The sequence below is a fragment of the Melospiza georgiana genome, chromosome 12 (genome assembly GCF_028018845.1).
Source record: "Melospiza georgiana isolate bMelGeo1 chromosome 12, bMelGeo1.pri, whole genome shotgun sequence".
NCBI classification, from domain to species: Eukaryota; Metazoa; Chordata; class Aves; order Passeriformes; family Passerellidae; genus Melospiza; species Melospiza georgiana.
This window is the reverse complement of record NC_080441.1, coordinates 8,769,258-8,782,457: the sequence shown is the minus strand read 5'-3', so window position 1 is coordinate 8,782,457 and position 13,200 is coordinate 8,769,258. Positions and strand designations below refer to the sequence as shown.

Genomic DNA, 13,200 nt, shown 5'->3' with positions numbered 1-13,200 from the left:
CCGCGGCAGGGGGCGCTGTGGGGGCGCGGCGCCGGAAGGAGCGGCAGCGACAGCGCGGCGCGTCCCGGGACCGGCCGCTGATGGCGGCGCCGCCGACGCCGTGTGCCCGAGGCGCTCCCGCCGCCGCCTGAGGCGCTCCCGCCGCCCCCGCGCCCGCCGCCATGACCGAGGAGCCGTACGAGAAGTTCCTGACCCCCGAGGAGCCGTGCCCGCTGCTCTCGCACCAGCACCCGCCGCGGGGCGGCAGCTTGAGCCTGAGCGAGGAGGGCTGCCTGGACGTCAGCGATTTCGGCTGCCAGCTGTCCTCCTGCCACCGCACCGACCCTCTGCACCGCTTCCACTCCAACAGGTCCGCTCGGCGCTCGGGGCGGCCGGGCCGGGTGATGCTGAGGGCCGGGCCGGGGTGCGGGGGTCGCGGCGGGGTCGGGGCCGCCCCTGGCAGGGCCGCGCATCCTTCCCCGGCTCCTGCCCGGGGCGGGCCGAGCACGGCCGGGCTGCAGGTGCCCCCCGTGTCCGCCCCACGCCCTGCCGGGTTACCCTTCCCCTTAGCTTGGTCCGGCTTCGGCTCATCACGTTACGGTTGACGGTGTGAGCTGGGTGGGTTTTTTAAGATGTGCTTTTTCATAGAATCACAGAATGGTTGGAAGGGGCCCTAAAGGTCATCTAGTTCCAACTCCCCTACCCTGGCTGGGACACCATCCACTTGAATCAGGATGCTCCTACCCTCAGTCTGAGTTTCTTAATTTATGAGATTTTGAATTTTTGAGGGCTGTAGGCGGCTACAGAATGGTGTGTTTATAAGACTTAAAGGCAGGCCTTGCATGGTCACCAGGCAGACCTTTAGAGATTCAGAATGAGTTAGGCGGCGTGGTGACTCCGCTGACTCCTGCAGAAACATTTCCACCCCATGCTGCTAATTAAGGGCAAATTATTCTGCCTGTAATTTGTAGAAGTGCTAATACAGCTCTGCAAAGAAATTCCAGTTGTGTTCATAAAATCAAAATCACAGTCTTGCTTTCCTAAAAACCTAGTTCTGCTAATATGTAGTATTAAGCTTGAATATAGCAATAGCTTTCTTTGAGAATACTCTATGAGATTTCAGTCTCCAACATACATGTCTCCAACATTCCTGTTCCAGTCTTGCAAGATTCTTTTATGGGTTATTAGTATTTCTGTTGCACAATTATGAAGAGTGAGTTTGTATCAAGTCTTGAAAATTGCACTTTAAAAGTGTCATTCACAAGGGTAAACTTTTAATTATACATTTCTAAATGATTCAGCATCAAGAGCGTTGATCAAACACGATACACTCTCATAGTATAGTTCTTGAGTCATAAGACACGAGCAGTAAGATATATTCTTAGAATATCTGTAAATAAATGTGTGATAGTCACCAAATTTGCATTTAATTAATTTTGTACATTTCTCTGTGTTGCCTTCCCAAGTGTGTTGCTCAGGTTTGCTCTGTTTACAAGCGCAGGTTTGTAACCCAGGCCTCTCAAGGGGTTGTTTGACTTCTCTGGAAAAGGACATGCCCTGTCTTGCACTGATTAAGCCATTGCAGATGTGCAGCTCAATCTGTAGTGTTCACATAAGGCTTTCTATTTTTTGAAGTTAGGAGTAATTTTAATGCAGTTCCCCTTTGTTGTTAATCCAGTTCACCCCAGGGAGCACAGCAGCCCCCCAGCCATGAGAAGGTGAGGCTGGCTGCCTGCACCTGGAGTATCTGTGTAGTTTGTTGGTGCTAGAGCCCCTGGACCTCATCCTTTGTTTTGATATGTCTGGGAGCTTTGTCCACTCTGTTTCTCATTTCATTATTATTTCATGGATTCTGAAGGTGTATTCATGTTGAGTACTGTGCTGTGTCACCACGGTTTTGTTTTGCTCATTGCCAGTGGATTGCCTTGCCCACAAGAGTCTGTACCAGCAAGGCTTTGCACATCTATAGGGGATGCAGAAAGGGAGGCAGGGTGAGAATTCCTGAATCTGCTACGAGGAAAGTTTTGGAAATGTCTTTAACATTGGATAAATTCACATCTGGCCAAGTAGGTGTGGGAGTGAATCCATCACAAACATATTTAGCCAGCCTGGTATGTGGTTTAATGAGGTTGAGGACCAGCCTTTCTGGTGATAGGATTGCTCAGTGGGATAGAAGAGTGTTTTCTAGTTAGCCAGGCTGATGGAACAGGAGTTGATTGTGTGGGTTTGTGTGGTGCATTTTAGAAGCCCTTTTCAAATTGTTTTGGCCATATTGCAGTGCTGTGCTGACTCATATTTGTCTCGACCTACTTTTCTCCAATATGTAAAATAAGTTCCAGATATGGAGACTGATTTCATGAGCTTGTTACATTCTGGCTTACTCTCATTAGAGTAAAAAATCTGTTCTGTGAAAATTGAGTTCTCAATAGCTTTCCTTTAGCAACAACTTCAGCTAGCTTTGTAATGAGGCAAAAAAGTGTTTAGTTTTGCCATGGTATCATTTTCACACAGGTCACTTCCCCACCCTACCCTGTGCCATGTCCAATGGTTTTGACATTCAGAGTTGTGAATAATAGATCCATAATATGTTTCCTTATTAAGCCTTAACTTTGTGGGGGATTGTCAATCTGGAATTTCTTCTTGACTTCTATTTGTCTTGAAGTCAAATTGATTAATTACTTACTTCCGTTTTTTCTGGTTTATATGGAAGTTTAAATATTCCAATACATGGAAAAATTTATTTTTAGATCAGTGTGTTTTAAAAACCCAACCAGCAGCAAAAAAGGGTCAATTTCCATATTACAGGAGCCATAGTTCTGGGGTAGAAACTGACAATAAAGGTGTAATTATACTAACTGTATATGAAATTTTGCCTTGATATAGGTTACACTGTGTTCCCTTTGATGTTGTTGATGTACTTTTAAAAATACCTAAAACCAGAATACTTCAATTTACACAATTATAACTTATTTCAATAAAATCAATGTATAGTATCACTGACTAGCAAATTTGAGATAGTTTTACAAGGCTTAAAGGAATTTCTTAGCACACATGATGCCAAGGTTTGCTGCTCTCTAATTGTGTTGTCCTGTTTTGCAGGTGGAACTTGACATCTTGTGGGACGAGCGTGGCCAGCTCAGAGTGCAGCGAGGAGCTCTTCTCATCCGTGTCTGTGGGGGACCAGGATGATTGCTACTCTCTGCTGGATGACCAGGAGTTCACCTCTTTTGATCTGTTCCCCGAGGGCAGTGTCTGCAGTGATGTCTCCTCCTCTATCAGCACTTACTGGGATTGGTCAGACAGTGAGTTTGAGTGGCAGGTAAACTGGTTCCCCTGGAAATGTAAAATTTTGTGTAGACTATTGCATGCTGGATTTAGCTGTAGTTAAAAAGTGATAGAATAAAATGTCCTGAGCTGGGAGGGACCCACAAGGATCACTGAAGTCCAGCTCCTGGTCCTGCACAGCACAAGCCCAGGAGTTATACACTGTGTCTGAGAGTGTTGCCCAAACACTCCTTGAACTCTGTCAGGCTTGGTGCTGTGATCACTGCCCTGGGGAGCCTGTTCCACTTCCCCAGCAGCCTCTGGGGGAAGAACCTTTTCCTGATACTTAACTTTAACTTCCCCTGACCTGGCATCCTGCTGTTCCCTTGTGTCCTGTCACTGGTCACCAGAGAGGACAGACTGCTGCCTCCCGCTCCTCTTCATCTCTTGAGGAAGCTGTAGACAGCTATGAAGTCTCCCCTCAAGTCTCCTCTTCTTCTGAACAAACCAAGTGATCTCAGCACTTGTTTCTTTGTAACTAGGAGCACATATCTGAATCTTGAATGATAGAAAAAATGTTTTGTTTCACTTTATTCCAACCTGCTTAATCAGCAGGGAAGACTGAAGGTCAGCTCTCCAAAGAAGGTCGGTTATGGTTGTTTGGTTTTAGGGACCAGTGTGTGTTTGTTGTAGCCATGAGCTTAGACTCTGTGTACTGAGGATCTGCCCTGCTAATGAAATCTGGTTATAGATATCTGGTCCTACTGATACTTTCTAGGTAAAGTGTACAAACTCTTGCCATAGTTTATTCCTATAGTATTTTTTCTACCCCAGTAAGAGTACAGAGCTCCTTTTGTCTCACCAGAATGGGAAGGTGAATCATATCCTTTTCCCAAGTCTCTGCTGGATGCAGTCCTTGTTGGGTATTTCTAGTTTGTGATAGTCTTCCCTGTTCAGCAGTTTTTCAAACATTATATGCATTTTTAGTGCATTATAGACCTAAAATGACTTTTTATATTAAAGATTTAAGTCAGCTATGAATGTATACATGACTTTGAAATAGGTAACATAGAGCTTCAGAATTTATTGGGGAATACTTGAAAATTTTGTTATAAAGCTCAGTCAGAGCATGTAGAGAGTCTTGTAAGGACAGTACAGGAATTGAAAATTGATTTCAAGAAAGCTCAAATCCTGTTCCAGAAGATGCAAGTGAACTGGAGACATGTACTGAGATCAGGTTTGAATTTCTGACTGGTTTAATCCAGCTGCTGGTCACTGCAGTTACAAGTGTGTGTGTATAATGCAGTCTGTAGGAACAGCTCAGGTTGGATCCCAAAGATTCAGAGCTTTATTGAGTTGTGAGATTTCAATTGCCTGATAAATATGGCAATTGTTTTGAAAAGATGCCATTTCCCATGCCTTAGCTAGCTGACAGTATGTTTGATTGGTAACCAGATTTTTTATAACTCTTTGTTTTTTAAAACAAGCTTTTCTCAAGAGACTTACTTGATTGGATTTGTAGGATTTTGGAAAGACTTTTTTTGTAGCTCTTTATGGTGTTATATGGCAGAATCTGAGCACAAGTAATCCAGCTGTCCCACTTTAACTGGAAGTGCATCCAGAAATCACATATCAGTTGTATAAATGAAGCTAGCTGAAGTTCTTAGTTGCTTCCAGGCAAATGGCAGTGATTTTAATTTAATTTTCTTGTGTAATTATGGAGTTTGGTAGGAATTACAGACCTACTTTTAAATTATCTTCCTTAAACTAAACTTATGCTCCAAAATGGGAGGTTTAGATTTAGGTTTGGATTGTAATGGACAGTTTCCACTGATGGAGAAGGGAAACAGCTGAAATGCAACTTCAGTCTGTGTTTTCTTAAACACAGATTTTTAAAGAGGATTGATGAGTACAGAACAGTGTGAATTGAGTTTGCTGCACTTGGTGTTTACAGGAAGATTCAAGGGAGTATTGCAGGTTTATGAGTAATTAGAAAGAGTTTGTTAAAATACAGAGATAATCAATGCTTTGCTAATTTGATGGGATGTTTTGAATTGTTAATAGTGTTAGAATAATTTACAGTCTGCCTACTCTATTCTAAAGCTTTGTTCTTCCTTTTGCATGTTACAAGTTGCCTGGCAGCGACATTGCAAGTGGGAGTGATGTGCTCTCTGATGTTATACCGAGTATTCCGAGCTCTCCCTGTCTGCTTCCCAAAAAGAAAAACAAGCACAGGAATCTTGATGAGCTTCCATGGAGTGCAATGACAAATGATGAACAGGTGACTTTTTTCCTATGTGAGAACAGAAGAACTTCCAATTAAAAGACACAAAGGCCATGCTGTTTGCTGTAGTAAAGGCAGACCTGTGCAGAACTATTTGATTCTTAAAACTAAACCTTGTCCTTTGGATCTATAGGAGCCAGTTTAATGCCTACTCAAGTTTTCACCCTAAGTTTTTAAGGATGCCCAAGGCTAGAACCATGATATTTGAGCATGTTTTATTCTGTCAATTCTTTATTTCTTCTGTCTCTCATTTAGAATCAGTAATACTTCAAAATGACCTGCCTTTCTTTGGGTCCTAGGTTGAATATATTGAATATTTGAGTCGCAAAGTCAGTACAGAGATGGGCCTTCGAGAGCAACTTGATATTATTAAAATTATTGATCCTACTGCTCAGATCTCACCTACAGATAGTGAATTCATTATTGAATTGAACTGTCTCACAGATGAAAAACTGAAACAGGTGAGTTAAAGTTTGTACATTTGACTTCAGAGTTTCAGCATTGGATTATATCTTGCAAAATCTTAAGAACTTGTGATCAATTTTTATGCATAACCATTAGATGTTGAGAGAGACACTACAGCACAATACTGTCAGTGACAGAAAACAGAGTTCAAAAGCATATTTGTATGTATTAAACCTTGACATAAGACTGGTTGTATATTCTCATTGTGTGTTAAGCCAGAGCTGGTGAGTGTGTAATGGGTTATGTTGTGGACCTGGTGCTGCTTATGGCACTGTACTCCACTTCATGACCATCAGCTAGCTGAGAGTCTGCATTTGCTCATTGTATGTAAACTAGCATTTAAAACTTAAAAAAATGGAATTTATTGGGGAAGACCATAAATTTCATGTAGAAAGGGATAGAGAATAATGCATTTTAAAGATGTTACAAGATGCAAATTATAACCAAGAAGGGTGCCTGGCTGATAGGGTAGATACATCCTACTGTCTTCTCAGCCATTGAATTAGTGAGCTGTGTTGTTGGGAAGAGATGCAGTGTCCATAGAAGCCGAGCTCCTCAGTGTTGCACTGATAATGATGAAGATTAAGTTGAAAATGGAAAACATTCACTGCTTTTATAGGCTTGGTCTGTTTCATATTTCCAACATTTTGTAAGTGTCATCTTAAAGTAGAAAAGAGTTTCTTTATTTACACATACTTTTGTTTGAGTATACCTAGCAAAATAAAGAGGTTTGATACATTAAGTAAACAACTTAATTCAGTTGAACTTGACTGATATTCCTGTTTGTTGTTAAAATAATAACATATTGTTACATAGTGACAAATGTGACAGGCAGAAGAGAAAAGAACCCTCCAGCCCTTGCTACATATTTTTCTTCCTTCCATAGTGAAATGTCACAAATGTTAACATAGTTAAGTTCTCTGGGTCACTCCAGATTGCTTGTGATTTAAGCAGCCACAAGAAAATGTTTTAAAAGCCTGAGCTGACCCAATAACTTCATCATTATTAGACTGTGTTTTTTCCATGAAAAGGAGTATCTCAGTGCAGCATTTATCAAACTGCAGTAATTTTGCTGCCTCTGTTCTAAAGGTAAGAAACTATATCAAGGAACACGGACCTCGGCAGCGGTCTGCAAGGGAGAGCTGGAAAAGGAGCAGCTACAGCTGTGCAAGCACCAGTGGTGTGAGTGGTGCCAGTGGCAGCAGCAGCAGTGCCAGCATGGTCAGCTCAGCCAGCAGCAGCGGCTCCAGCGTTGCCAACTCCGCCTCCAACTCCAGTGCCAACATGAGCCGAGCGCACAGCGACAGCAATTTGTCCACAAGTGCTGCAGAGAGAATCCGGGATTCCAAAGTAAAGTTTCTAGTTATGGGTATCTGTGTTGATTAAGCTGTCTTAACTCCTGAAGCCTGCTCATGGGATCTTACCTGGGGTGTTTGTCCTGAAGGAGCAGAGTAACTGAGTTGTCTGTCTAAGCCAATGATCATAAGGAGTTTAAACTCGTGCTCTTCCCATCACTTCTAACCAGAAGCCTGGTGTTTGTAGTAGTAGATATTCTAATTCCTTTTGTTTAGGATAAGTTGAGTGGGCTCAAATAAGGGCTTGTGCATCTAACTTAAGAAAAAAATTGTTTAAGAATGATCACCCTAATTATGGCATAATTTCTGGACAGCAAAGACACCCGTGATGGTTTTTGTTTTTTTTCTCAACTAGAGGTTTCATCTGGCTTTTTTAATGTTCTTTATTTTCTGAGCATGTCTCATGAGATTCCTTGCTGAGAAGGGACTCTCTGAAGCATGTCTCATTTAAAGTAGAACTGTGGCACTCCTTGTCTCCCCATGTTTTAAATTTCAAGTGTGTAGGAGAGGAGCAGTTTTTTCTTGTTCTTCAACATCTTGGGTTTGTTAATGTAAGACTGTAACATTTCTCCAGCAATAAAGATTCCTCCAATCAAAGACTTGACTATGCAACATCACAGGTTAATGTTGTGCCTCAGAATTCAGTTCTGGTAAATGGTCTTGATATTTTAATATTAGGTATGATTTTGGATGAATGTTTACACCCCCGCTGAGAATTCGTATTTGTTATCTTTCAGAGCAGATGTTATTTTAGAGGTTAATTTATATTTGCCAGCTTTAGAGGCGTTTTTTTCTAATTTACAGAACAAAATCTTATGTTTTGTCTCTTCTGTATTTTGACAGAAACGTTCCAAGCAGCGGAAACTCCAGCAAAAGGCCTTAAGGAAGAGACAGCTGAAAGAGCAAAGACAGGCTCGTAAGGAAAGACTGAGTGGATTATTTCTCAATGAGGAAGTGCTGTCTTTAAAAGTGACTGAGGAGGACCATGAAGGAGATGTGGATGTTTTAATGTGACAGGGGTGAATTTATCAGTGTTCTTTCTAAGCCTTAAATGTATTATCCTTATTGTTTACATATGTTTCTTGACCAAATTTTGATTAGTATTAACAATACAAACCAGATCTTTTCTCAAGTGTAATTTTGCTAAGAAGGTCTTAAGTATTGAGTAACTTCAGCTTTTTGAGACTAATTTTGCAACAAAGAATTCAGAAACTTACCTGTCTTCTGAAAAGCTGCTGAATAGATGTGATTTTAAAGAAATTTGAACTTGGCTAACATGCTAACTTACTTGCACGTAAGTCTAGGGGTACTTTTGGATGACACAAAGCATGCATTACTATGCTTCAGCTTTTTTAGGTTTTTTTCAGCTTTGAGTTAATATTACACTTGACTTTTTCTGTCCTCCTTTCCCATTATTAGGGAGATTGTTTAGCATGAGGAAAAATCTTTTGCTCACAAAATCCAAGTACTGTTGATACTTTTCTAAAAGTTTTGATTTAAATTAAACTACACAGAAAACAAGAAGCAGGACATATAATGCAGAGAATCTGTAATACAAATACTGCCTAAATAATGTAGTTCTTAGGAACCAACTAAAAATTAAAAAACCCCTCATAGTAATTGCAGACTTAGTCTTCAGAAGGTTATTTTGTTGCTCAGTATCTTAGGATTGTTACTAATGGTTCACCAATACATCCTTAGTATTTCTGTGAAAAGATTCCAATAAAAACACATTTATGAATTGAAAATACACTAACCTGCAATTAAGTTGTCAAGGACACTACTTAAAATAGTTAAAAACACTACTGGAAACAGAAGTGCAAACAAGTGGCACACAACTTCAGTGGTTTTCTTCCCCAGAAGCATATCTAAGTATATTTAATTCATTTTGTTGACAGGAGAACTTAATTAATGCAGCTGTACTTTTTAAATTGTATGTTTAGCTGAGGTTGTCTTCTGTGTGGGTCGTTGCACCATGACATGTATCAGAATTCTCCTTTTGTTGTCTATCAGCTTTTGAAATTTCTCATGATAAGAAAATTAGGTAAAATTGTGGCTTTCAGGTAGGGAAGTAGTAGTAGTTTCAACCTTTTTCTTAACTCTGACAATCTTTAAGCTGATTTTAGTTTTTATCTTGGAACTACTTTTATAGAACTCCTTCCCCCATGGCTGAGATAAAAATGATAGTTCTAAATTTTAATGTGAAATTTAATAGTGTATAAAAGTGTTTTTGAGTTCTGAGTTCAGGAAATAATTTTTTTATTATGTTGATGCTTCATTACCTTAATTTTGCTCTTGAATTAAGGAGTTTGACAGTTTAGTGTGGCCACAGGTGTCTGTAATTGTAGGATGTAGCCCAGTCCTGCAGAATGCATGATCAGCTTTAGGACTACTGACATTAATGTTCCATGTCCTGCACAGACTTATTAGCCCTGACAGCTGAAATATTTTTCTTTCAGAAGTGGCATTCCTTTTAGCCTCAAAATAAACTGACCAGTAAATTATCTGAACACTGGCCTCTGAAAGGGTTTTGATAAGAATTAAATGGGGTCCAGAGTCAAACTAATATGTTTGAACTTAGTGCTGCTCTACAACAGGTCCCCAGGCTTGGCCACTGACTGACTAAAAGCCAGGTAATGTCATTTTGAGCTCAAGTTAGCTGTCCCATGTGGCCAGTTCTCTGTCCAATAACCACAAGTGTCTGTGACCTGTCAGTATTTGCTTGTACTGTGCTATTGCTGATTGATGCCTCCCTCCTGTATAATCAATACTGAAAACTTCTTAACAGTATACACTTTACTGAGAATATAGATTGACTTAAATCTGGAGCTTCATTTAAATATCTTGTATGGAAGATAAGATTCAATTGCTGTCAATTTGGGTAATTTCAGGGTGTGGTTGTTAAACTCTTCCATGGTAATGGACGAATTCATCATGAAATACTTCACCATATGTACACTGTCACATTTCAGTACAACCTTTATTTTCTGCAGTGACTTTGAAATGTGATTGAATTTTTTTTTTCTGAAGAAAAATGCACACTTTGTACTGTAGAGAATTGAAACTCTGCAGTGAATTGTAAGGAAGGTGCAATATCTGAGTGTGGTGGAGCATGAAAGTGTGTTCACTTTATTCTGTTTCAGCAGTTATTCAGAGTTTAAAATGCCTCAGGGTTTTGTTGAGAGAAGACCCCATCATTTTGATGAGGTACAGTTCATTCTGGCCACCTGTCTCCTAGCTTCCAGAGATCCTGAAGTGAGGGAGGATAGTATTTCCATCATAGTGTGAGCATGTGAGTATAAATTATTCTAAGTGATTAGATGGGTCCAGTTGCTCATGTGTTACATGGACAAAAAGGTCCTGGGTGCCAGAATAGCTGATTGTGCTGTGTTGTCTCCAGCAGGTACTTCAGTCATGTGAGTGACAGTTAAAATGATAGAAGAGAGTGGATTTCCAGGGATTCCATGCTAATAATTTATAGCTCTGTGATCTCATAGATCCAGGATGCTCATAAGAATACAAAGAATACAAAACTCTGAATGTTCTGGTAAGAATGCAGAATAACATCTTGCTTACCTTGAATGTTCTTTGCCAAGTACTCAGAGATACCATGTTGTCTCTCCCTGATATCAGAGAATCAGGCCTGAAGTCACTGTGGCACTCAGGAGTTCTCATATTCTCATATCCTTCTACACATTTGGGTTTTTTTTCCTTTTGCTTTCTCACCCTCTGTAGTTGCAGTGACACACTCATTTTGTGGTGGGGGAAGGTTTTTTGTCAGATTCATGGTTTTTCCTGCAGCATGCTCAACATTTACTCAGGAAGACACTGTCCATGGTGGTTTTAAAAGACATGTTAAATGTGGCACCTAGACATGGTTTAGTGGTGGGCTTGGCAGTGTTAGATTTAGGGTTGATGATCCTAAAAGGACTTTTCCAATCTAAATCTGTTAATTTCTGTGAAATACCTGTGGTAGTAGTCAAACAGTTGTAATGTCAGTGAAATCTGATCTTGCTGATACAAGTTATGGCCTTTGTGGCCATAGGTGTAACTGCTGGGTTCTGATGAAGAATAGTTACAGACTGCTAAAATAATGCATCCTTATTGAGTTTTTTTCTTAAAAAAATAAATCAAAACTCTGCTTTTTATTAATGGAGAAAAAATGTGAAGCTTAAAAGCAATACAGAAACACACAGGAAAAAGCTCATGGTTACTTGGCTTCATGGTACTGAAACTGTCTCTAGGAACTTTGTACCCACTGCAGTGTGGATATAAACATTTTACACTCTGTAATGATAACAGTTTGCTTCCATGGTAACTTTTTCTCTAAAAAGGCTTAGAAGGACCACTGAAAGTCTGATTGCAATAGGACTGTAAACAAGAGAGAACATTATTTTCTAATATGATTTTAAATATGAGGAAGAAAGCTGCCTGAAAAAATTGGCTAATTTCTTAGTATCTAATGTCATCTTTTGTTAAAATGCCTATTTTTTTTTAAATCTGGGAAGCTCATAAAAAGATGGTTGCAATGTGCTCAGTAGGGGGTGCTTACTTGGAAGACCAGGAAAAGTCTTTACAAGACTTTCCTGGCCTCAAATTTTAGTTCTCATATTGTGGTTTGAAACCTGTGAAGATCATTCTCTGGGGAGAAAACAAACCAACCAATCAACCTGCTTGAACTTACATGCATTTACATCAGAGTGCATATACAACACAGAAAAATAAAAATGGCAATATTTCCTGTTTATCTATGCTGAATGGCCTGAAGCCATTGCTTTTCTTCTAACACTCCTTCAACTTTGAAATCAGTTGATGCATTGGTCTATAAATATTAATAAACCTGACTGTTTTGGGAGCTTTTAAAGTTCATTCATATAAGCCAGATTTTCATGGCAAATGTTGTTAGATTTATTGGTTTAATTTTCTTAAGTGTACTGATCTTGCAATTCTTGGGCACAGAAAAGTCAACAGTTGTCCATTTAAGGATTGCAAAGATCAGTTTATTAATCTATCAAGAGCAAATCTATGTAATATTCAAAGTTTGTCTATTTTGACTGTTAACTCTGATGAATCATATTTGCATTCTCTCTCATCTGGCTAACTTTAAAACATTTCCAAATTATAAATAAATAGTCTGGTGTAAAAAAATAAAATTGTAATATGAAAGCCTTGAATATAGTTAATAACCAAAGCAAGGGGAAGGTGGGTGGGTTGATTTTTTTTTCTTTCTTTTTGCAGGGGGGAGAGAGGAGGGTATAGATTAGAGTATATGGTATTGCTTAAATTGAGGGGTTTTTTTCCCAGGTTCTCTGCTAATTGTATTGCTAAAATGCACTTTTGTATAGAAAACCATTCTCTGTACATTCTGTATCTACTTTACACAATGTTTATAGAGATTTTTCTGAAGTTGTGAAGGATTTACTGAAAGCTCTGATGCTGTTGAATTTAAGTTTTCATTGTATTTGAAAATAGTTATGTGCATATTGAAGTACAGGTTGGAATTAAAATTAATGATATAGCAAAGATATTCTTATGAAATGATGTGGTGTCTTCTTCAGAGAAGGGGGATTCTTATACAGGACCTGTGAAGTCACTCTTCAGGCAGAAAATACAAATTTTCTGTCACTGCACAGGCAGAAAATAAAAATAAAGTGGCACATCTTAATTGTTCTTGATGGCAGAAAGCAAACTGGTCCCCCCTTAGCTAAAGGGGTTTGTTAACTGCAAAATCTGACAAGAATGGTTTCATAGGGAAGCAATTAATTGTTGTGAATTGTATAACCCAAGGTCATGTACTTAAAGCTGTCTGTCCTTTGTTTTGATTCCTGTGCCAGAGGTATTTTTTATATCTGT

At 39.7% G+C, this 13,200-nt stretch overlaps 1 protein-coding gene across 1 annotated transcript; it reads left to right on the top strand.

Moving 5' to 3' along the window:
* Positions 1–110: 110 nt before the first annotated feature.
* Positions 111–12,885, top strand: FAM199X (family with sequence similarity 199, X-linked). Its single transcript, XM_058032576.1, has 6 exons — positions 111–349; positions 3,079–3,298; positions 5,375–5,524; positions 5,827–5,988; positions 7,082–7,342; positions 8,191–12,885. Exons 1-6 carry the CDS (start codon positions 162–164, stop codon positions 8,359–8,361), a joined length of 1,152 nt encoding a protein of 383 aa, XP_057888559.1. The 5' UTR covers positions 111–161; the 3' UTR covers positions 8,362–12,885.
* Positions 12,886–13,200: the final 315 nt, after the last annotated feature.

Bases quoted from the DNA above. Each gene is read 5' to 3' on its own strand.
- FAM199X (XM_058032576.1), top strand. From the start codon at position 162: ATGACCGAGGAGCCGTACGAGAAGTTCCTGACCCCCGAGGAGCCGTGC. The intron at 3,299-5,374 runs GTAAACTGGTTC...GCATGTTACAAG, and splicing joins ACAGTGAGTTTGAGTGGCAG to TTGCCTGGCAGCGACATTGC. The intron at 7,343-8,190 runs GTAAAGTTTCTA...GTATTTTGACAG, and splicing joins AGAGAATCCGGGATTCCAAA to AAACGTTCCAAGCAGCGGAA.